Source organism: Excalfactoria chinensis, chromosome 3 (assembly GCF_039878825.1).
Source record: "Excalfactoria chinensis isolate bCotChi1 chromosome 3, bCotChi1.hap2, whole genome shotgun sequence".
Lineage (NCBI taxonomy): Eukaryota > Metazoa > Chordata > Aves > Galliformes > Phasianidae > Excalfactoria > Excalfactoria chinensis.
In genome coordinates, this window is record NC_092827.1 from 95,449,174 (window position 1) to 95,474,316 (window position 25,143).

The 25,143-nt window shown below is 39.5% G+C and overlaps 1 protein-coding gene across 6 annotated transcripts in view; it reads left to right on the forward strand.

The window, feature by feature from the left end:
* Nucleotides 1-25,143, forward strand: part of FSHR (follicle stimulating hormone receptor) — a 129,166-nt gene that overhangs the window by 58,705 nt on the left and 45,318 nt on the right. For 5 of the 6 annotated variants that reach the window (XM_072333138.1, XM_072333134.1, XM_072333136.1 and 2 more), the window contains exon 2: nt 23,751-23,822. In XM_072333138.1, coding sequence (XP_072189239.1) covers nt 23,770-23,822 — 53 coding nt within the window. In that variant the 5' untranslated portion in view covers nt 23,751-23,769. Of the gene's footprint in view, nt 1-4,201; nt 4,297-23,750; nt 23,823-25,143 lie in introns of all 6 variants that reach the window. The other variant, XM_072333137.1, reaches the window with a different exon arrangement.

A 25,143-nucleotide genomic window follows, 5' to 3' on the forward strand; every position in this document is an offset into this window, starting at 1 on the left:
AGCAGCAAGAGAAGGCTTGCAGCCGCTTAGAGTAAACCACTTCCGAACAGCAGCACACAGAGCAGGGATTGGAAGCCACAGGTTTCCAGTTCTTCAATGCCTGCTTTTTGCAGAAGCTCTGGGGAGGGCTGCTGCACATCTATGTGCGTGCTCTGCTCCTTGCTTGTTTGAGATTCTTCTGCAGCTGGCCTGCTCCACAAGCTTGCAGGAGCAAATGGTTGTTATTAGCTGTCCTGTTTTATAACCTTTGCTTGGAAGAGGAGTTGCAAAGGGATATATTTTGGCTGTTGTATAGGTAGATAGATATATAGATAGATAGATGGTGAAATGCTTGTGAGAAATACATGAGGCTGTGACTTACTGTACTGGAAGCAATCCATGAGAAAAGAGAGTTAGAAAGTTCAGATGGGGAATTTAGGTTCATTTATGTCAGAGTGTTAACTATTAATCAGCCTGCAGAGTGAGAGAGGGGAAGGACTGATTCGTCACCTGTGATAGTTCACTCCTTGAAGAATTAAAGGAGTTTTAAGATGCTGTGTCAAGCTTTGTAGACCATCCTTATTATTTACTAAGGTTTTTTTTAGTCCATAGAGATTTTGCTTTGAGAAAGTTATGCAAACACAAATAGCTTGTTCTCAAACAAAAGGGATCCTTCGAGGAATTTATCAAACTACTTCAAGCAGAATTGTGTGCGTAGCAAATGGGAATATGTATAGAGGTGCAGGGGGAAACTTACTCATCTCTTACTGTTCCCTTCCTTGCTTTTGAGCTTTTGATATGAGAAGTGCCTTAAATCACACACTACCCCAGGAAAGTAGAGAACTGTAGCCCAGCAGTTAGGTGCACCCATCTCCCAATAAAATATCATCTCCCAACAAAGTAAAGCAACAGTACGTGGCAGCTTTGTAAGGGAAATGGCAAAGGGTTGCTTAGTTCAATTCTGCTTGCATTCTCACGGGGTTATGTGACAGAAGTATTAGTATCAGTGTTTTATCTGCTTCTCATAATTGGTGTTATTTTTAAAAGGTATTATGAAATCAAATTTGCTCATGCTGTATTCATTATAAGGAGAAGCTGTCTCCAGCTTAGTTAATTTCCTAATTTTCATCTGCTTCTAAATATCACTCACACAATGATTAGCACTCCTTAGCCCATAGCAGCAGGGAGATGTGGACTGGTAGGTACCTTCTGCTTGCCTCTTTCTGAGCCACGGAGATGTTGTAAGAAGCATCTACTGGAAAGGAAGGCTACTCAAAGAAAGCTCGCAAAGGTGTCACTCAGCCAATTAAAAGTTCCCCTTTATTTTAGAGAGGGGAAACCAGAGGGTCTGTTTGATGTGTTAGTAAGCCAGAGGCTTCAGCAGGAGAATGCTGCCAGTTCCAGAAAAGATTAGCTAAGATGACTGAAATAATTGACACTAGAGACGACCTACCATCTCGCACCTATCTGTCACAATGCTGCCTGAAAGAGAGGGAAATTGCAGGCAAAATTAATAAGAACAAGCCTTGATCATAGTGTTTTGTAATTTAAAATACCTTCACCATCTTCACTAACTAGTTTAGCCACTGACAGTGCAGTTTAAATGCGTGTTATGTAGAAGCTTTTCTCCCACATATCTGCAGACTATAAACAGTGGGTTTTTTTCTTGCCCTCTGCATAGGTGTTTTTGTACCACTGCTCAAGGTTATTTATTTTAGACTATCAAGTCAAGGCTGAGTAGATGTCTGCCCACTAGAACGGTGGCTGCCTCGAAATAGCAAGTTCTGTTACAAACCAAATGAGTCAGATGTGTCTCCCTGAGACACAAGCTATGAACAATGTGAACGGGAGCTGCAACACTCCCAGTGACAGCTGCAATTAGATTTTTGTTATGCTTTCACACATAAGGTTGAAATTCTCAAGCAATTACAGTTCTTATTCAGGTGTTTGTATGGGTGGGCTGACCTTAATACAGAGTATGGAGAGAAGAAACCAAGCTAACAAAATGAAGACCTGTGAAGCTTTCAAGTACGTTATGCAGTTAATCAATAAATCTCCATGTTATCAGACAGGGATGGTAATATTTGCACGGCAGAGCACATGCATTTTGTATTGTATGCTATCTGAAGCCAAACTTTCTTACATCTTTTCCTATTTAACCAGCCTTGCTTCTGTTAATGTAGAAAAAAAGTCCGTGGTTAGTGTTATGTTCCTTGCTTTTCAAATTTATGATCAGCTCACACTTTGAAGCTGAACACTCTAGAGCTCGTTGTGCAATCACCAGTTGTACAGTGCTGGAGAGGTCCAGTGCATATGTTGGGTTCTGTGTTTGACATTTCCATTGGGAGGATAAAAAGAAAGAAGCAGAGCATAGGAAGACAATAAAGAAAAGGCTGAAGGAAGAAAGTGACACTAAGGTAGGATAATAAACTGTGTAGGGCAGATCCTCAGCTAATATAAATTGCCAAGTACGTATCTCTATAGAAACATTCAGTTTCTGCAGACTGAGAAGCATTTCAACATGAGGAGGTGCACTGTGTGCAACACAAGGGGCTTCATGCTGCACCATGCTCTGCTGGCTTATTTGTGGTACTGTGGCAATGAATACATATGCATGACTTCCACCTGACTTGCAATGTCTGAAATGCATGATCTAGTCTGAAGATGTATAGGTGTGTACATGTGTATCTAATGCGTCTTTGAAATGGAAATGCATTCACTTAAAATGCAGTGGCAGTATTTGACTTGTTATATCACGAAGTTTTTCCAGGGAAACAGAGTGAAAGACAAGAGTTGTTTTTTTTGTTTGCATATGACATTGAGACTTTAGAAAAGGTCTCAGCATGAGTCTTTGGGGTCAGCTACTGAGACTGCTGCTGTACAAGTCTAGGCTTTTCCAGCAGCTTCTGTCTGGTTCCCTGTGAGCCATAAACTGGCATCCAACTATCTGGATCCTCTGCCTGTGCAAACAGGTATTTCTAGGACAGAAGATGTTACTGCTGTTCTCCAGCCAAACCAATGGTTTTACTCTTCACTGTCTTAGTCATTATTCTGAAGTATTTAAGTCATGCAATGTGACTGTCGCATGGAAGTTCTCATTGTAGGTGGTTTAAAAACATTCTAGTTTAGAAAACAAAACTTACGTAGGCACTGGCATCTGTTCTATGAGATCCATAATTTGTAAAAAGGCAAATAATTCTTTGGAACAATGAAACCAAGGAGAGAAACATTGGTTAGGGGCTTCACTGATGAGGAACTTTCCTATTCTTCATGTGTCTTTTTGTGTTAGCATGGATTAGAAAAATATTTACAGTAAAAATGATGCTCAGAATCAAAGATTTGTGTAGAAATTGATTGGTGGTTGCATTTACATTAGCTGAAACACTGTCCTAAGCACAAAAAGCCTTATGTTACTTGCCAAGTCTTCCAAAAGATGGATGGGGTTTTTGGGGTTTCTTATCTCCATGTCTCAAAGTCTCCCAGTCTGACATTTTAGATACGATCTGCTTTACATCTACTTACAAAGAATCATAACTTGTTTATGGAATGAGATTGGTATCAGCGTTTTTTCTGAAGTATGTGGAAGATTAAACTTAGCCACATGTAGCGTTGTGCTTCTTTCTTTTGTCTAGAACAAAATGTCTTCATCTTGGGTGTGTCCCCATTTAAATCTTGTCTCACTTATAGCCTAAAAAAGTTTGACTGTAATGTTATTTATGAGATGTGAGCTGATAGGTACCACAATTGAGCAAGAGAGTTCTGCTAAGGTCAGAAATAGGTAGTTTTCAAATTAAAACGTGGTTAAAAGGGAGAAGTTGTTAAGTTTAGGGGATGCAACAATGAGGGATATAGATCCATCTTTTATCCTAGTGGGATATAAGCTGCTGTTATGTCAGTGTCATGAAGCCACAACTACACCTCAGTTTTCTCTCTTTCTGTGTTTGTCCATGTAATACATCTACAGCTCCTTGCTCTGTTTTTTAAATGACATTTGGGGAATTTCAGTTAATCATTTTCTGGATCTGGCCTTTAGCAATGTCATATCAGCACTACAGTACCGAAGAGTAAATCTTGGTAACTCCCTCAAAACCTAAGCCATGTCTCTTAAAACTTTACTGGCTGTGTTTTGTGATGTATATCGAAGATTTCCAGTGGAAGATGATTCCAAAGGTTGCCTGTTTAATTATGCAATTATTCACCCATGTAATTTGTCACCTGGTAGGCCTGCAGGAGAAAGTCTACTGCACAGCTGGAGGGTTTTCTCCCCTGGTGCCAAGGAGGGCCTCGCTGAGCTGGGAACATCACTGAAAACATTAGGTACGTGGAGAGCTTAGCTTAACAAGGAGGGAAAATAAGAGAGTGGATGAGGGAAGCTAAAAGGACAAATGGTATGGTCATATCAAAAAAGATCTCTAGTGAATGTACTGTCTTGAAGCGAATAACTACTTTAAATGCCTGCAGCTTATATATAGAAGGAGGTCCAGTGAAACTGAACCAACTTACCTAGCATAGCAAAGAGAAACAAGTCAATCGCCTTACTGAGGAATGGAAGAAACATGTGCAAAGTTCCCAATTCTTTATATGGTCTCCTCAAGCTTGACAGCTTTTTATTTAGTTCTCTTAACTTTCCTGAGTGTCCTTGTGCAGGCAAGCTAAAAGATAATTGGGATAGGTTCACAGCTAATTTAAATTGTCATAGCTTCATTAACTTCAGTGGCAAGAGCTGAGTTCGTTTTCACTGTAAGGCAGTGGGGACCTCTGCCAGCAATGTGTTTGTGGTGGCAGTGGATTGGCAATCTATTTATGTGTGCATTTGTAAAACAGGACTCTTTGGGCACAAAATACAGGTATTGCTTTTCATAATGGTGTATTAGTTTTATGTTGTAAGAGGCAAAACTGTGGTAGAAAAAGTCACTTTCCTTTGTTTAAGATATTGACCTTTCCAGACAGAGCCTGCAAATTATTTCTCAGCCTCTGCCTATGGTTTGATTAGACTGCTTTTATTAGCAGTGAAATGCAAGTCTTTAAAGTGAAGCTTATTTCAAGTTATAGGTCAGAGTTGAGCCTGGATTTCATATAAGAGTGCAGAAAAAATTTTTCTTCTAATTGTGTTACGCAAATTGTAATGAGGAGCCCAACTGCTGCCTTTCTTCTGGTGCTGCTTCTTTGATTTGTAGTGTGTAGGGTCAGGAAAGCTTGTGATTTGTTCTCTTTATTTAATGTTTTCTTCAAAACATCCTCATGCGCTTTGGGAGCTCAGTCTGAAATATATGGATGTTTCTTATCTTTCATTACCTTATCAGGCCACTTTGATGCATTTGTTCCTCGGTAGCCAGAAGAGGATTTACAGTTTTATTACATGCAAAGGAAGATATGTTTCTGCGTTAAATGAAAACTGCCTTCAGTCCAACCATGCACAAACTAGTCCTTGTTTTCCATTAGTATGTTTCCATAACTTTCAGGCTTTCTAAACCTATGTTTTTGCCTGGGCTGGATAAATAATGTTCTATCTTTGACTGTAATACATTCAAAATTTGATAAGGTCAGGGCAGCCTGGACTTTGAACATGCAGTTGTTTAGTGAGCTGCGAGTTGAAGCTTTTCACTCTGTACACCATCTTATCTACACAAGAATGCAGTTGCTAGTCAGCACGTTCACATATTTTGCCTAGAAATCCTGTTTTGTGAAAGCCTATGCAAGACTGTCCTGGTAACTTTCCCAGTGATGTTACATTTCCCCATAGCACATGTGAAGATGTGTTTTCAGATGTGATGCTTTGCTCAAATACAGCCAATTAATAGGAATTGATTTGCAAATATTTTTTCGTACGCAGTCTGTGAATCTTCAGTGGTTTTCCAAAAGCTCTACGTGCATAAATACTGGGTGGGGAAAAAAATTCAAGCTTTCTATGTTTGATTCATCCTTTGTTTGAGTGGCATAAGGAGGGCACGTATGTTAAAGTGTTGCTCAGCAAACATTTTTTGATTTGAAGTAGACATTAGTCATGTTTAATAAGGCTATGGAGTTTGTCTGTGAAGATTGGAAGAGAAAGTAGAAAAAGTGGTGCATACTTTGGTTTCGATTTCTTCATTAAAGGGGATTGTCACATGGGCAGATTAGGGATTTTAGCAGTTTTCTGTAATAAACCAAAAAGCTTTTATTGGTTTTTATATTCGATGCTATACCTCACAGTCAGAAATGATCCCTGGTATAACTGTCTTGCCCACCTTGGCTTTGAGAACTGTGGATTTCTGTGCCAGCTTTCGCTTTGATTTCTTTTTTCACTTACACAATTGCATGCCATAAATATATTGGGCTGTTGCCTTTCCTAGCCCAGCAAGCATGTTGGAGGACAGAGCCCATGTCAAAGGACATGCTGTTTAACAGGAAACACTCAAATCTACAACAGCCAGAGTCATCTATGCAGGAAAGAAAACTCCAGCAGTGGAAGCTAGAGCCCATGCTGTATTCTCTGGCATTTCCATCCTCACAAGTGCAGAAAATGAGCACAAATCAGCCAAATCCCTTTTCTCCTTGTTAACTACTGGGAAGTAATCATTGCTGAAGCCTTTTCTTAGCGCCTAGTCTCACAGCTGGAATATTTATGGATATACAGAAATTTCTGAGCAAGCAAGCTGGAAGTAGAGAGTTTGTAAATCTCCTCACCTTGCAGTCCCAGCGCTGTTAGGAGGCATAGGTTCGATGCGGAAAAACTCGCCTCATCCCTGAAGTTTTCTTTGGCCACCAAAGATACTATGGAAACCTTTTCTTTGTTTTGGCAAGTGGAGAGTCATAAAAGAAGCACAGATTGTCTAAGAAAAATGACAGCAGTACAAGAAATGTCCCAACAGAACAACTCTCTCTAGGTGGAATTACTGGTTTGGAAAAATGCCCAGTATATCTGAATCCCAGGAGCTATAAATCTATTTGCAGTATGTTGTTGCCATGGTGGATGAAGACCAGAACTACGTTCTTCATGGTAGTGACCCCTGAGAGGAATACCCTACAAGAAAATGTAGAATTTTATTCCACAAGTATTTGTATATATCCTAATTGCTTTACCCAGGCAGCTCTGTTGCATTCCAGTGGGACAAATCATAGGCGTGGAACTACCCATCTGTATATATTTGCAGATTCAGGGCTTTGTACTATTGCACTGCGCAGAAACAACTCCAAGGGAAAATAAAAAGGTTTCTGAAAGCGCAAATGAAATACAGACCTGATAAAATGTATTTAAAGTTATGAAGTGGGGTTTTAATTGCTTTAATAAGATATATGATGATGTTGAGGTATTCTTAGTGTTTGCAAAGATTTCTATAAATACGAAAAGATTTCACAATGTTCCTTTTAAGTAGTTAAAGTACAATTTTAACCCTTTAAGAAATGGTAAAGCTAGAAGATGCAAATGGCAAGTCATTTCCCCAAGTACAGGGTAACAAATCAGAGGGGCATCTGGGACTACAGCCCCTTCGGGATCTTATTCAACAGACCACAATTATGGCAGTATATTTCCATGCTCATTCATATTTTCATGCTCAACATTCGTAGTGCTTTGTCATAACTTTCTTACAATGAAAAGGCTTTATGCTCAGCAAAAAGAAATGGCTGTTGTTTTTAATATAAATAATGAGTCATATCTCTACGATTTTGTGGTGTTCAAGCAATGTGTATGCAGTTTCAGGGTGTTTTTTCCTCAGATACATTATTGCTATCATAGTACTGCTGCATCATTGTGTGACCACATGTGTCCAGCCTGTTTTTCACCCTTGCCTGTTTTTCAGCCATGCATCTACACAAGGCATGAGCAGACACTTTCTTCAAGAGCATCCATTACAGAGTACTTTCCCTTTTGGTCATACTGATGTCTTGTTCTGACAGGGACAGCCTTGTAGTTTCAGGACTTGCAGCGGTTACTGCTTGCCATTTTGTTTGTCTGACAGAGGTGTGCACACTGTCTGGAAGAAGTGCTCCATTGCGCTGGAAAATGGGTAGTCTGACTCTTGGTCAAGGCTTTGACAGATCTTTTTTTTTTCTCTGTCAGGCTGCCAAAAGGTGTCCTTGGTTCTAGGATTCATCTGTTTGGTGTCCTCCAGGCTGAAGGAACGTAATTGTGGTTATCAGCTAAAATAGGGAATGAGGCAGGGGATGCTTCAGAAGTTCCTGCTCTCATCTCCCTGAAGATTTGTTTGCATTCCACAGAAACCTCACTAACCTCTTCTTTGGAGGGAAAGCAGGCCGTTGTATTTATTAGCAGTGCCTGCCTTGCTAGCTAGAATACGTCTTTACGGTGTACGTGGTTTAAAGGTATGCACACATTTTTGTAATGCATGACACACTTGTATCCTACTTTTATGAACATCTTTAGGCTTTAGCTCATATTGTACAGACAGATTCAGTGTTTCATTTGTCCGAGCTCTGGATTCATGTGGGCTTTTGATCCTCGAAGCTCACAAATCTATAAGCCTGAATCTTCAATATATTGTAAACTACTTTTCCTAAAACACTCCAAAGATTGAAAGCAGTGCACCTAGGCTATCTAGAGGCCAAAAGTTCACCTTTGGCATTAAGAATAACATCGCTGTGGGAGTTTCCATGGCACTGAGCCCTTCCAACAGCAGTATCTGTATTTCAGTAGTTGTTGTCACAGAACCCAATGGCTGTGCTTCTGTGCTAGCATACCTAACCGCATGCTTCTAAATTATGCTTGGCTTGCATGTTCACTCAAATATTCTTCCCTCTTGGTTATTTAAAAAGAAAACTCCACAAATCTTATTGAGATGGTAGTGGCTGAAAATACTTTCAGGGGGGAGGATGGATGGTAAGGTGTCAAATCAATGAATAACCATTCCCTGCTATATTAATGCTGAAATAGCAATATTCTCTATGTTAGAGGCTACCTATGACGGATAAAGCAAATGACACATCTGTGAATTTCAGGGGATTATGCTTGAATGAAAGAGGCAGGAAAATCAAAAAGCGTGCACAAAGGCAGACAATATGTCAGTTGTTTCTTTCTGTATTTTCATTGCATAGTTATTTCTTTTTGTTATTCAGTATATGGGCCCTAAATATTCGTTTGATGAATGATAATAGCAGTAGCTCTTTTGCCAAAAGCAGCATATAATAATTTCTAAACACTGCTGTCTAATAAACAAAGCCCTAGGAAATAGATGTCCTTTACAACTGTCAAGCTTTGAGCAAATGTCCATTTTCTCATCACCACAAAGTGTGCCTTCATCTGAGAAAGTGGGAGAGAATGGCCAGGATCACGCCTACTATTTTCACAAATTATTCACAGCAATAGATATAGATGTTACATTTAAAAGGGAAGAAATGGGGAAGGAAAAGTGATTGGGGAACAAGATGGAACAATCAGAAATGCTGAAATACTGAGCACTACGTGTAACCCAGCAGCTTAAGAGAAAGAAACTAGTGGCATGTTTTAGCAACGCCAAGATTCATTTAGTCTTTCATTTTTTTGTGAGACCAGATAGTCTTTAGGATTAAGAGACCTTTCACCATGTAAGACAGATTTAAAAAGGAAAAAGGAGATTTTGCAAAGAAGCTGTAATTAGAGATCTTAAAGTGATGATACAGACCTTTGAAATGGGTCTGAATATACGTAATGATTCTGGAAGGGTAAGCGTGAGACTCAGCAGTGACGTTTCAGGTTTGGTGGTAGCGCTGACTGTCATTTCTACTAGCCCAAAGGCAAAACCAAACATAGTTAACCAAGTCTCTTGCAGCGGATTCCATCAGCTAGATAAGGTGTGCAGCACTTAATGTACAGTACATCTGCTGATTGTAGATGTCACTGGAGAAGAATGTGAGGCCAACTCATGCTTTCGTTATGAACTCTGATCAGAATGATTCCATCTTTACATAGAAAGATTGCCATTACGTTGCTGATTAGTTAGCCTCTGTTCCCATTATTCATGCTTATGCATTTGGTGAAAGGTCTCTCCAAATCAGTGGAAAAACAGCTATTGATTTCTATTGGATTGTGCAGTATTGTTGGGTCTGGTCTTCTACTGCATCACTTTAATACTTAGTCATCAGTACTGCTGCATCGACTAATGAAAGCCAATGAGTTTTGGCAACATTTTTCTCATACTAAATATGAATAAATGTGTATATAGAAAGAGAGTATTAGACAAAATGAAGTTACTAAACAATTTATACTCCTTTAATTATCTTCTGTCACAGCAAGTTATCATTACTTTTAATTAAGCAGATGTCTTTGGAGTGGTGAGATGTGCTGCCTCATACTTTGTGCCTGCTGGAAATGTTTATATCCGTATTGAAACTTTAATATGAAGTGTCAGGGGGGATAGAAAGAGAGCAGAGGTTTCAGTATCAAATAAATTCAAAACTATTTGTCAGGCTTGCAGTTCACCGCTGTCGTCTTTTGCCAAGGAAGTTCCCTGATTTCTGCAATGGCACTGCTTGCTATAAAACATTATGAAATCTGCTTCAGATGGAAATGTAATAAAAACTGCTTAGAGATCTAAACTGAATTCTCTGTCAGATATTCAGTGTTATGTTCTTGAAGATTAAAACCTCTTTGAATATTTATTTGTAAGGTGTATGGCTATTCTAGATCAGCTTTGAACTATCGCTGGAGTGTGTGAATGAGGCTCAGTAGTGCATCTGTCACATATTCTATTATAATAAGGTTATTATTCCTCTTCCACTGTTTATCTATAATTCAGCTACAGCAATGAAAAAGACTCTTATGTACTATATGTGGGCACAAAGCTCGTGTAACCAATGCAAGCTTTTCAACCAGAGGATGAAAGGGAGTTAGTGAAGGTTATCAGTGCCAGGCATTGTTCTCACACCTCTAGGGTGTCACGCAGTGTGCCAAAAAGCTCTTCAGTTACACAGTATTTGATTAAATAAATTCAGGGCTCTTAGTTTGGACTTGGCTTAGCTGTAATAAGAAGGCGATATCGGAAGGGGGGAAAGCAGTGGGGCTTTTTTTGTTTGTTTTGTTTTGTTTTAATGTTTTAGTTTCCTGTGTTGCACTCATGTTAATGCTTGGGTGTTTGAGTTAAAAACATTGCAATGAATGAGTAGCTCATGGCGATGTCCTTTTGCTGAACAGTATAAGCACTCACATCCAGACCCAGGGTTGGTGACCTGGAGTCCAATTTAGACTTGAGAAGCTGTTTGGAGCTGCAATGTGCTTTTCCTCAGCTTCAGTCTGGGGGAGGAGGCCACTATTAATCAAAATAAGCTTATGTGAGATAAGGTCATCGCCCTGCTATTCAGAGAAAGAAAGCAGATGGGATTCTTCATTTATTTTCCTGTCCTTTTAGGGGAGATCAGAGTTGTACCCCTACCTTGCTTTGATGGAACTGGTGACCAGCCCTTGTTGTGAGAAGCAGTGTGTCTGGGTGCCTACATCCAACACAGAGTAGGAATCATTTGCTGACATGATCCTTGGTCACCTGAACCTGGAGCTTGTAAGCTCCGATTGACCCAAGCAGTCCCTGTATAAAGCAAAGCTCCTATGCAAGAAACATAGGAAGGAAGGAAGCAGGCTATTCAGGTGCAAATGCCTCATGCTGATCAAACTTAATTCCTTCTTGCTCCCCTCTGGTGGATAAACCTTGGCCAGCTCTTTGGGTGAGAGGAAACTCCTAACCCCAACAACCCTTTTTAACCTAAGTTTAAAAGGACACATTTCCAGAGAGATGAACAAAATTTTCTTCACTTGTGCATTCAGTTCCATGTGTAATGAAGGATTTTTTGTGCTCCTCTGTCCATTTGGTTCTGTTCTCCCTGTAGATTCCTGCTTTTACTCCCAGGACAAAGAATTCATGTTATTTATTTTCCCTGCAGAGGAAAGGAAAAAGAAAGGGAGGCTGTGTTTGTGTTTGGGTACCCAGAAACATTTATAGCTCTGCATCCAACTCTGTGTACAGCTGTTCTGAGAGAGATACTAAAAAGCTGCAAGAGGCTTCTTGCACCATCTTATCTCCTTCAGACAAGAGAAGAGACCCCCTGGCTTAAAATGATAAGCTACAGCCTTGATCGATTTGATCTGTGCTTTTGTCCTTCATCATAATTTGAGCTATTGATTCTATTTATTAGAACTAATTCAAGTTACATAAACCCCGAGTGCTATGCTGTTCCAGATCAGGATGCTCTGGGCAGTCTGATCTGAAGCTAATCCATTCACTGCTGATTTATTTTCATTCTGTTTTCAAGCAGAGTTCTGTTCTGTGTGTCCTTAATTTTTTTTTCTTCTATCTTTCTCAGCAAAAAAAAAAAAAACAACACCAAAAAAAAACCCCCACATTTAATTTCACACCTCCAGTGGGAGCGATGTGATCTGGATTCCTTTTTTCTGATATGCAAAGTGAGCTCAGGAAAGCTTCCCTGGCTCATATTTGTGCAAGTTTTTATATGGTAAAAGGTGAGGAAAAATTAGAGAAACGGTACAGCAAATGGGTCACAGAAAGCCTTTAAGCATTGGGAGAATTACAAGGCCAAGTCTATTCCAGCTGCTGCTGTTATTTCTCCCTGGTACAAAATTCAGGGCTTTGTGTGTGTCTGGGGAGAGGACAATTTGTGGTGTCCATGGGTGGTGAGCTGAGGCAGAGATATTGCCCAGTGGTCAGTAGCTTGCTTCTTGAAGCACCTACGTATGAGAAAAGAAACTCCAATCTTGTTTGGTTTCTGATTCCCTGGCTATTTTGCCACAGATCATGTACTGCGGTCCAGTATAATGAGCGGGAAGCAGAAAGCTTCAAAGAGAAATGGTATTGAGGAAACTGGTTTGGTCTGAGGAATAAAAAAAAGGTAGAGATTGAAAGGACTGTAAGAACTTGAAACTTCACATTGGCGGCATATTTCTCCTGGCTTTAAAAAGATTAGCAAAATGACCTCAAAAGACTTCGTGGAGAGATGAAATGTTCTTTTAATATTTTCATTATTAAAGAACGCTGAAGTGTTCTGATGGAATTTATTTTTAGAAATGTGTTGTAGAGCCAATTCTTTGGAATGAAATAAGAGTCTGGATGAGATGCCAAAAGCATTAACCCCGATTCAGTTTTACCTTTTGATCTGCTGGCAGGGGGAGGGCACTAATCTTTTAATTGTTTTAACCTAAGGAGCAACCTTTTCTTCTGTGAGACACAAACACTTGCTCTAGCTGCAAATATCAGAGAATATTTCAACACTTCAATGAGACTGAGATCACCTTTTTCCAGTAGTGCTAGAACAAATGTTGTTTGCTTATGAGGGTGTGTCAAATGGTGTGTCCTATTTTGGCAGAGCTGTCCCATGCTGGCAATGTTGCAGTGTTTTTTTTTGCTTTTCTGATGTGCATCTCAGTGGAGAGAGATGTGGAGATAGGTGTTCCTCCAGCCCTGTCTGGCTCAGGCACACCTTGAGTGGTGTCATGTTTTGGTAGTCAAACTTCTTCATGTATTTTACTTATGTGTATTTATACATTTCTCCTTGGATATCTACCACCAACAGTGTCCTGTAGCAAAATGCTACATAGCTTAACTAAATGTTGTGCAAAGAATGAAGTCCTTCCATTTTTGCAACTCTTCTTATCCAGCTCTTCCTGTTCTGATAATCACGGACAGTTGTCACCTCGCTCCTTCCTCCATTCCCAGATCATTTTTTGTCTGTGGTTTTCAGGCCTTGCAAAGACCTCTGCAGGATACCATTTATGACCTTCCTTCACTTTAATAACTTACATCTATACTCATTTATTCCAGTCGGGTGTTAATCCAATTTTACATAAGTTATCTAGGAAGTAGACAAAAGTAAAGGTTTCACTCACTAAGGTTATGTATTATTATGAATGCTAGTGTCTTTCTTAGGGGGTCTTTCATAACCTGCAGCTGTGATGTGAGCAGGTCAAGTTTCTCCCATCTTGGTTCCACCATCCTTTCACTATCTTTAAAGGGACCATGTGCATCCATTATTTTAAAGTGCTCTACAGAGGTCTCATGTTTGAGCAGCACTCTGAAGGTGAAAACACAAAGCATAACTTTATCCTGAATATATAATTTGTGGTTAAGCTGACGTTTTTCTGATACAAGAATAAATGCTTTCAAATTCATTACAGATCTCATCTTGACCCTAGTACGTGATTTTCTCTATGTTTTACTGGGAAGTGACATGTCAATATTAAATGAGGTAATATAGGTAGTGTTTGTAAAGATGGTGGTTGTGTCTGTTCAGGTTCATCATTATGACATCTGAAGGTAAATCCATGTTTATTAGAAGTTCAATAGATGAACTCAGCATTTGCAGTGGTGAGCTAGCCTTTGCTAAAATAATGAAAAATATATTTTATTTTAGTTTAGTACAAGAAGTAATAAGATTCCTGGCTTCATCGTTTGTTTCTGTATATCCGATTGGTGATGTCTATGGAGAAGAGATCTCAATAACTGAGAAAGACTGTGAGGGAGAAAAGAAACTGTCAGGGGAGTGGAGAATTAAATTGGAAAGAGCCCATCCACCTGCAATTCATATCTCTGTGAATGTTTCCCTCAGCAATAGCTAATAGATGAACTGAGAAAAGTTCTTGTCATGGATACTGGGCAGCTAGAAAGAGAACCTGACCTGAAAATATATTGTGAGAAATGACAGTAAACAGAAATGTTTACTGGACATAAATAAAATGTGCAAAGTATGTCAGTCAAGTAGAAAACTTCATCTTGGCCATTATCTTTGCAGTGCAAGGACTATAGAAGCTTTCTTATGCGCACAGGAATATACTGCTCAGACTGATGTTGTTGGTGCTTGCATGTTCAATGTGCTGTGTCCTTATTTCTCTTGCACAGGCAGCAGCACATTCAGGAGCCAGCTGCTGCCTCCTGGCAATAGTCAGCTGGGACATTCAGATCAGAGGAAGACCTGACCAGAGGGCACGAACAGAAGGTTTTGTGTCTTTGTGTTGGTGCCAGACTAAATGAAAAATGGCTTTTTTCAGCTTTTCACTTTTGGTGGTGGCTATTTCAAAACATCCCTAAAATGCAAATGTACAGTTTATTATGTGAAAGGATGGAAATGCCCCACTCAACAGAATAAGACATGGGACCGTATGGCATTAGGCCAGCATATTTCTGTATTAACTGTGTCAGCACATGCCTAATTGGCACCCTGAGAACAGTGAAGGATGTGCCATTCATATGCTGCTTTGGGAGCAGTTGTCTTCCCTGCCAGTTGTGTTAGTTGTGTTTGGTGCTCATGATGCTTTTTGGAAAGTATTAGCATATAACAGATAAGAGAAAGGATATTTGCCTTTGCAAAGCCTGCTCTCAGATCCAGAGGAAAAAGATAAAAGTATGATTGCTTTTTCAGGTGCTGTTCCTTAAACAGTTTCTGACCACTCTGGTATCTGGGAGAATCAGGTATTTCATTGCAACTTCAAACAAGCCTTCGTGTATCCAAATAAATCTAAATATTTGTTGGAGGCTCCCTTTCTTATTAGGCTGTGTGTGTTAGTTGAGTGAAGTACCACTGAGTATCTTTTCTCTGTATTGTATTATTTCATGAGATTTCAACTGCATCCCACTAAAATAATAATAATAATAATAATAAAATAAAATAAAATAAAATAAAAATAAAAAAAAAAAAAAGGTATTGTGCTTATGAGGCTATGAGTGAGAAAGGAGATTAAAAAGCATGATACTTGACAGTCTATAGAGCTGACCAATCACCAGCTGTATGAAGCTTAACAAGTGAGATGCTGGATTCTGCAACTGGAACAAGGCAACCCTAGATGTATGTACAGACTGAGAGACAGGAGTCTGGAGAGCAGCCTCATGGGAAGGGGGTTGACTGACTGAACACAGATTGGTGAAGGATCAAGATAAAGAACCCCAGAGGGCAGTGGGCATGGAACAGCCTGCCCAGGGCACTAGGTACAGCTGCAGTGCTGGAGCTAAGAGAGTGCTTGGTCAGTGAGCACCAAACTTAGATGTAGGGTTTAGGCTTTTGGAAGAGATGTGTGAATCTTTTCCGACTTGGGATATTCTATGATCCTGCGATCTAAAGAATGAATCAGGCAAGATAAAGAGATGGAGTCAAGTTATTTGTTATTTTGCTAAACAGTGAGGGATCCGCAGTATATTTTGCAGAAAAATTTTCTATTTGAAGTGGGTTTTAGCTTTAGTAAGACGTCCAACCCAGAACTTACAGAATTTTGTCTCTGGATAATTTATTTCAGTTGATAAAAGTAGCATCGTGTGTGGAGAGCATGCCATAGCAAGTCCTGAGGTGTTCAGAGTGGAAACACTACGGTACCTATCACCTTTCTGGTATAACCTGTACTAATGAACAAACCATTGTTCCTCTCCCTTCTGAGGAGTATGATCTATTTTAACTCATTCCTGGGAAAAGAATAGAGCTGTGTGTGAGCAAGATGTCTATTCTTGCTCCAAATAAAAAAATGGGAAGAAGGCTCTGAAGAAGACAATACATACAAAGCCTTGGGCTGTAGACATTTTCCATAACCCCGTTTGCCTTGACAAGTTGCCCACAGCAAAGAACATAAAATAGAACACGCTGAGGAAGAACAAAATACCCAGGACTTGCGCAGTGCTCCTTTTATTGGGAACGTATGCAGAGATATCAATATGAATAGACACAACAGAGAGAGTTTGCTCAGAGTAGATGAATTTTTAATGGCTCATCACCGTAAAGATAGTTGTAGATATTAAGGTCACTTTTCAAGGAAGTAGCGTATATTTCACATGCTGTGTGCTTCTCAAAGGCCTATGAGAGTAAGCAGAAAGAAGCGTGCGCTCTTCCAAATGTAGTGTAGTGTCTCCCAGGATAATCAATACTAATAAAGTGCAGCTATTTGTAAAAATAAAGCAAACGCTGTTTTCTAGTTTTCTACAGCAGAGACAGAGTAACTTCATTCAGTTAAGCTACTTATCTTACACAAAACAGTTTTCACTTCATGCCTTTGGCATTAACAGGGGCAGTTTTGACTGAGTTTTCAAGCATACTGTTGGCATTTTTTGTGGGCAACTCGTTCTTGACAGTTAAACTCTTTTTGGATGCAAGTATGGTAACTCTGAGCCTGTTCTCTGAATGTAAAGAGGACTTGTTTGTTTTTTGCAATTCAGACTTGGTGACAAGTCTTTATTCTCTGTTTGTCTGTACTGTGGGAACCAATGTCCCTGTGTCAGGGGGTGTTCTGCAGTCATTCTGCTCACGGGATGTCATTTGTGTTTGTTGCGTCTGCTGCACGTTGGTGCTTTGCATCTAAATCTTCACAATAGCGTTTGTCAGACACTTTGCAAAGTGAGTTGACGTATCCAGGCAACTAGCCTGGATAATCGCAACTCTGTAGAACTCAGTTCCTCTCCGGCTTTATCTCAGTGTAAAGCATCTCAGCCTAATGAGGTGGAGAATTTACACCAAGTGAGGAGCACTGAACATCTCAGGCTGAGCAGCAGTGTGGTGTTTTATCTCTTTTCCCGACTGTGATTCTTGGGATTTACTTTTTTCTCCATCTTCTTTCTGATTTACTTATTTTTTAAACCCCCAGAGTCCAAATTCATCCCGCTCTGTTCAAGCAAAGGTATTTAAAGTCATTTTGGAGGTTTATTTTTAACTGCCTGAACGTGTGACCTCAGAAAGAAGTTATCTGAAGCACAGTAGGGGTATGTTACTGAGGACAGTGGACGCTTTGTCCAGAAATGAAAAGTGTATCAGTGCTGAGACTAAACATACCATGTTTTCTTGGAAAACTAAGAAGAGGAGGAGGGGAGTAAGCTTACAAGCACGTTTCTTGATCAGTTTTGCAGTCATGTAGATTAACTGATGCTTTTTAGTTTTCTTGCTTTAATTCTGTGTCCTTCCTGATCTCTCCATATTCCCTCTTAACTGCTGAAGGGTACATCGTGCAGCTTATTAGCTGACCTAAGAGGGAATTTGGGAGTAAAGCAACCCCTACAGCAAGGTTCAGCATTACAGTTCTGTCAGGGAAACAGGACCTCAGCAGTACAGGTGGAGATGTACCTTGTTTCTGTTACGGTATGGTGGGTGCCTCACAAGTGAAATGCCAATGGAACATCAGCTGCAGGATCCTCAAATGCCTTCCTTCAGCTTTTTGTAGTTAGGTGGAATTATTTTGCCTAGCAAATATTCAGTGCTATCACCATTTCAAATAGAAATGCCGTAACTACTATTCATTGTACTTCTAATTCAAAATAGAAAAGGAAATTGGTTTTAAGGGACACCATTAGTAAAGATTAAAGAGTGATTTTTCATATGCGGCTGCACATGTTACCTTTTAAAGTCAGACCTTCAGAGCAGAAAGGCATTACTAATAACCATATCATCTCAGTTCTAATTGTGTTTACTTTGTCTGTACATTTCACTGTTTAATAGTGCTAAAATGAAAATGTTTTCTTTCTCAGAGATTGCTGCTTACATTACTGTCAGGCCTGGAATGGTTCCTGAGTTGCATACCTGGAAGGACATCATGCTCTCCCCCAGATTTAATTGTGCATTTTTCATTTAAACAGAAGTATAGTGTCTCTGCTATCTTCAGAAAGTATGCAGGCTTGCATGCAGCTATAATGCCTTACGCTTTTTGAGTTTCACCCTAATAGCTTCTTGTAAAATTTTAATGTTTCATCAGTTTGCTTATTGCTATTTGTGGTTGCCAGCTGTAAAAAGATCGCTTCAATTTCTTCCATTTTGGTGGAGCTAGAAAGACAAAAAAAAAAAAAAAAGAAGGAAGGATGACTTTTATGATGCTGAAACTCAGGAGCTCTGGCTTCAAGCCCTGACCCTCTAATAAACTTCCTTTGTGGACTAAGGAAATATCCTTTGGTTTGTATTTGTATAGCAAAGGCAGATGTAATTATTTTTCTTGGGAATTAAGGGGGAAAGGTGCCAAGATGCTTGTAAGAACTTCTTGTATCCAGTTCTCTTTAAGTTCTGAATTGACCTGACTTTTTGTCAGGACCTGATGTTGCCTTTAAAAAATACATTAACTAGGCCTTCCAGTATTTGAAGGGGGCATATAAACAGGAGGGGGAATGGCTGTTTATGAGGATGGATGTGAGAGGACAAGGGGGAATGGTCTTAAACTGAGATGGGAGGTTTAGGTTAGATATTAGGAGGAAGTTTTTCACCCAGAGGGTGGTGACGCACTGGAACAGATTGCCCAAGGAGGCTGTGGATGCCCCATCCCTGGAGGCATTCAAGGCCAGGCTGGATGTCGTTCTGGGCAGCCTGGGCTGGTGGTTGGTGACCCTGCACATGGCAGGGGGGTTGAAACTGGATGATCATTGTGGTCCTTTTCAGCTGAGGCCATTCTATGATTCTATGACCTTTATCTTGTCCATTGATTCTGTTAGGTGGTCTCATTGAGGAAGTGTGTTTTTTCTGTCTTTTCCATAAAGTGTATAATGCCTGATTTTTCTTTGAAAAACACTCCTTCACCTGCTCTTCTTACCCCATGTCTATTAAGTAGCTGCACAGTCTAGATAATATCTCCTTTCACAAATGTTTGAATTGGTTGAATAGCAGTGGGCTGATAGCAGTAGGTGAATGCAGTGATTTGATGCTTCCAGACAGACTGCAGACATTAGCAAGGGGTTAAGGTCCCTGTCTTGTAGATCAATTTAACTGTGTAAAGTCGGGCTGCTTAGACTCTTAAGTGCACAGATCGTGTCTCAGGTGGAAAAACGAATTTTAAATTGTAAAATGAATGAATTGTAAATTGGAAAATTAGTTGCAAATTGTAAAGCTCTTCCTCCATTATTCAAGCATGTCTGTCTGTGCCCTCCAGGTCTCTCTTTTGAAACAACTCTGTAAATATGTTACATGAATAGCCATTATTGAAAACTATTCTGCTTGCTTTTAGTTTTCCTTTGGATGAACACCGGTTGGCAGTTGAAAATATCTTTAAAACATGAAATGAATACGATATAAAGACTTTAAAACCAGAAAGGAAATGAAAGTAGTTTTTTTGTAGTGGAGTTGATGATTTTTGAAGCCTGTTTCACAATTGTTTCGGGTTTGATTTGTGTATTTTGGACTCCTCTTTGTCTTCTGATAGGTAGGGGAGACCCTATGGGTCCAGAAACAGCAGCAAACTGCATTTTAGATTTCAGAGATCTTCCCCTTAAGATTTTCATGCTGATCCATGAAAACAGTTTTTAAAACTGTTAAAATTCGAAATGTTAAACTTTGGTTGCGCTTTGAGAAAGGAACTTGAGACTTTGACCCATTGTGCCTTTGCTTGTAGATGAACGGTCTGTAACTCATGCTTCAAGATCCACGGGGTCTGAAGCCTGTCCAAGCTCTGTGTGCATGCTGAGAAAAGCACTTCTGCATGGTCAGATGCTTCTGCCTGCCTTGGTTTGGGTCACCTAGACACCACATAGCAAAGGATGAAACAACTGCCATAAAATAAATGTTCTAAGAAAAACAAAAAGCTGAACTCAGGGTCTAGAGATGGCAATTGAGCTCTTCTTAAGAACTGATGGGAGGCTGTCAGCTACTTGTTGGCTTCTGCTAGGATTATTTAGCTCAGCTTGTGAATTTCTAGTCCAAAATCAAAAATCAGATTTGTTGCCAGAGACAAAGAAGTGTTTGATCCTTTACATTAGCAGTTATTTTTTTCTGCTAATGAGCCATTCATGTATTTCAAAATATTAAAATATGTATGTATTTTATTACTAATTCTTGGGCAAATGATGTTGTTTGTGTATGTCTGCACATTTCTCTTGCAGTGTTTATTAGACCCAAAGCAGAGAAGTCATTTAAATGAGCTGTGGACTTAGAGATGTTCTTCACAACATTAAATGAAATCATGTTTAAGCACAAAGGAATTTCATGATTCAATCCAGTGAGAATTAGGACAAAAATTAGGGCCAAGCTGGCACAGCCAGGTTTGTTTACACCACCTCAGACACATTCAGCAATGTCTATTTTTTTTCCTTTTTTTTTCCAATTACAGCATGGAAAGCAAAATAATCCTTCACTGTTGCATTGACTCATTGTTCAAAACCACTAATGAACACAGGGCAGAATTTTGTTGATTCTTGTATTTTGTCAAGAGTGTGTTAAATAGGTCGTAGTATTGTTTCATTTTGTCTCCTCCTGATACAAGGCAGACTTGTGTGCAGGGACCTCCGGCAAATCTCCGAAGCAAGATGCAGTAACAAAGAAACAACAGACCAAAAAAAATTACAAAAAGAACAAATTAAATCTCATTGTAAATCTTCTGGTCTGACAAAATGGCAAATGACAAATCTTTTGGTCTGTTGTATTTATTTATTTGGAACTCGATTTGGTGATTTAGCAATACGGTCATGGAATAATTTAGGCTTCTTTGTTTTGTTTTCCTTTGGTTTTATGGTCTAAAGCTTACACTGTCTTCTTGACGAAGAAGGCACGAAGCCTTCTGCTGTCCCAGTAAAGATGCCATGAGTACAGCTCTCTCTGGATTTTCGTTGTTGTTGGTTTTGGGGATTTTCTGTTTGGTTGGTTCTTTTTTGTATACGTTGAGGGTATGGAAGACCTGGGTGCTTTGGAGATGAGCTGTGCATCCATGTAACTGCCTGCACAAGGTACAGATTTTTGGATCACGTAATCCTTAGTCTAACCTTCTTCATGCCCTGTGCCAGGCACCCACCTCTGGGTTTTTAATTCCACACCATGTGCTGAAGTTGTAATGGACTCCATTGCACAGCTGATAATTCAACAGGTATCTGATTCTAATTTTCAGTATTAGTTGTAACATTAAAGCTGACTTTATTAGCCTACTTGGGGATGTTTAAAAACAATTAACCTTAATTTAATGAAATGGAATGTGAAACTTCAGTTATTAAACTTCAGTTCTACCTTAACTGCTCCAGGGCACTAGGCATGGAATTCTGGCTTCTTATTAGCACAAGATTGCAGACTATTCAGCAAAGCCCAAGGTTTGATTCTTCTATGCACTTGTGGCATTACTTATACAGGTAACCTCATCTATGAATGAAGATCCCTTCTTTTAATTACTGTCACGATCAGGCTGTAAATTCTCTGTGTGGTAAGGAATGGTATAGACCAGTGTTTAATTAAAGAATTGTAAATCTATTGATGATCTACAGAGAGGATTTATTTCAGAGTGTCGCCATAAAGATATGTGAGTGGCTTTTCAGACTGAGCCCACTTTCTAGGGTGCCAAAATTAGGTATGTCTCTACAAAGGAGAGGTTAGGAAAGGTTTCAAAGTAGATCAAAGTTAAACAGTTGCCTGATGGTTCAGCTTTGCAGCACTAAGCCTGCTGAGCGTTCTGCACAGATCCAATATCTGAATTCTGAAAGTACAGACATAGCTTTGCATGCATTATACTGACTGTGCTTTTAGCAGGCCTTTACAAATTGCTTGATCCAGGTTAGGCCTTTTCTGGAAGCCTTTTAATCCTTCAAACATTTGCATAATGATCTCAGTGCTGTAATATTTGTGTGACAGTATATAGAAGCTCTTTCTAACTTACATTAATAATAGTGCAAGAATAATGGAATACCAGTCTTTCAAGACTGAGACTGCCACACATTTCAGTGCTTAAAATAGGATGGGGCAAAACTCACTGCTAGCATAATCCTAGTGACATCTCTAGAGCTAAATGAGTTGTGCACTGACTTTGTCACGTATAAGTAAATGCTAACTTGGAATTTGATAATCCAAATAAGGAAACAGATTCTACAGAAGATCTAGAATTAAAATCAGAAATCCATCAAAATGGTACTCGATCAGAATAGTATGTACTTTTTCCCTAAATTTTGGTTAAAACATGCTGCACTCATATGAAAATTCTAAACTCATCAGCTGAAATAAAAAAATAAATAAGGTTTGTATAAGTAGTTCATGTAAACAATAAGGTATAACGTCTCTAGTTTGTAAGTACTGTATTAAAATGTGCAAGACTACACAGCAGGCAATACCAGCCTGATTTCCCATTTCTTTAAGGTGCAGTAGATACTCTACTATTCTTTTTGGTGGTGGTGGTGGTTGTTGTTTTATTTTTTAATGTTTTGTAGTCCTCTGTTTACTGTGATAAAGGAAGATGAGTTCAGGTTAACAAGGTTTATCTGATATTTCAAACGTTTATTCTTCATAAAGCATTTTCCTTGACCTTTAAAAAATGATTAAAGCATTATCTTGGTCCCCTTATAATAGAGTTGTGTATTCCAAAGTTTCAATTTTATGGCATATTATGAACTAATTAGAAGAGAGACTGTGAGAAGCAATAAGAAGTATTAAAGTGGCACTGATGGGAGATACAAACTGACTCCTTACATTATCTGTGCAGTGGGTTAAGGCTTATCTTGCACGAACATGCATGTAGCACCTTACTGCCTAGTTTAAGCAACTCATCCCAATCCAAATTCAACAGGGCTGCTTCGTCTTGTGCTTGAGCGTCTCTCAAAAGGGAGGATGAGATGAAAAAGACGCAGTGCCCTCCAACTGTGCAGCAAAGCTGCAGTGTTCAGGTGTTTATTTCTTACCGAAGCCAGCAGGGAACTTGCAACTCACTGATTGATAATCTTTCCCCAGAAGCACCAGAGGTAACCCAAAACAGCGCTGTAATTTTGGTCCAGGCAGGCAGCTGGAGTCCCACGAAGCCTGAAAACATTATAGCTGTATTTCAGCTGTGAAGCCTTCAGGCTGGAAACTCTCCTTGTATCAGGGATAAAGGTGTCTCCTGTGTTGGCAAGGCTGCCACACAGTCCTGTTTTGTGAACAGTGAATAATCACCCTGTTTTCTCTATTTTCAGGAGATTTGTCCTCACCAAGATGAGAGTCATTCCAAAGGGAGCTTTCACAGGACTTCGTGACCTAGAGAAAATGTATGTATTTTTGTCAATATTTATCAAGACACAATTGTTATACTTTAAACAGCAATTTCTGGTTGCAACTCCTCCTTTTACTGCCCGTGAGTAACCCCTGTCTCTAAGCTCCACTTAGTTTCATCTTTCTATTTAAGAAAACAAGCAAACAAATTTTCCATCTTTTAGCTTATGTTCCCAAGCACTGTTGTCACAAATACTTTTTTATATCAAGTAGCTGGGCTGCCCTTGGTGAAAGGAGTGGTTCAGCAGGGAGTGCCGTTGCAATTGCACACAAAGAGTTGCAGCCAATGGCTGGGTGTATATGAGAAGCTTCTTGCACAGGATAGCTCTGAAATTCTTAGAACACAGAGAAAGCAAGCATCTACTTTCTTTGAATTTTACGAGTAAGCCTGGAGTTATAATTATGAGCATTTTTGATGAACAGATGTATCAGCTACCCATTAGTCTGCTGTGGTGAATGCATTGAAGCCCTGCAAGACAAGTAAGAAAATGCTTGATCATATGTTGTAACAGCAAAGGGACTAGTGCAATAGGAGGCTGTTACAAAAGAAAAAGTGCTCACCTGTTTCTGAAGATCTAGGCTTGCTATAGAAACTCCACAAAGAAGGGATCTCCGACCAGAGATGCTGCCAGGGTCCAGTCCTTCACCTGCACTCCCAGGGCTGACCTGGTCCTTTCCCCAGGTGATCAATCAGTGGTTCAGGCTGAGACTCAACAGTTAACGTAAATACATTTCCTGGAATTCTTTAGCTACCAGAAGTCTACAGGTTAACAGAATTCAGTGTAAAATAGGAGCTATTCTGGGGCATGTTGTATTGTACAAAATTATTTCATATATATCTAAATCACGTTTTGTTTAGAAATTCAATCAGTGCTTGTACCTTCACTGGAGAGGGTCACAGATATACAGATATACTGTTGTCCAAGAGGGGCCTGAGCAACAGTGAGGAAATGCACTTAGAGATCAGTGCCATTTTCAGTTCTGTTTTTATAAGGGCAAAACGGCCTGCATTTCTCTGCATTGTCTTCTCCTTTTATTGCCTCATGCTTCTGTTTAAGAATATGAAAGAAAGTGAGCACACCAGAAAGCATAGGAAGTGAAGATACTAGAGGATTTCAAGAGGTCTTGGTCAATAGCATGTAGAACTACAGAAGAGAGTATTTTGTTATTGTTGTTTGTGGTTGTTTCTTTGTTTTTAATGAGAAAAAAAATAGAGAAAATAAAAAATACTGTTTTTTGTATTCAAGAATCACCAGTTAGGAAAAAGATCCGTGCTGTGTCACCAGTTACTTTGGGACTTGTTTCTTCCCAGCCATG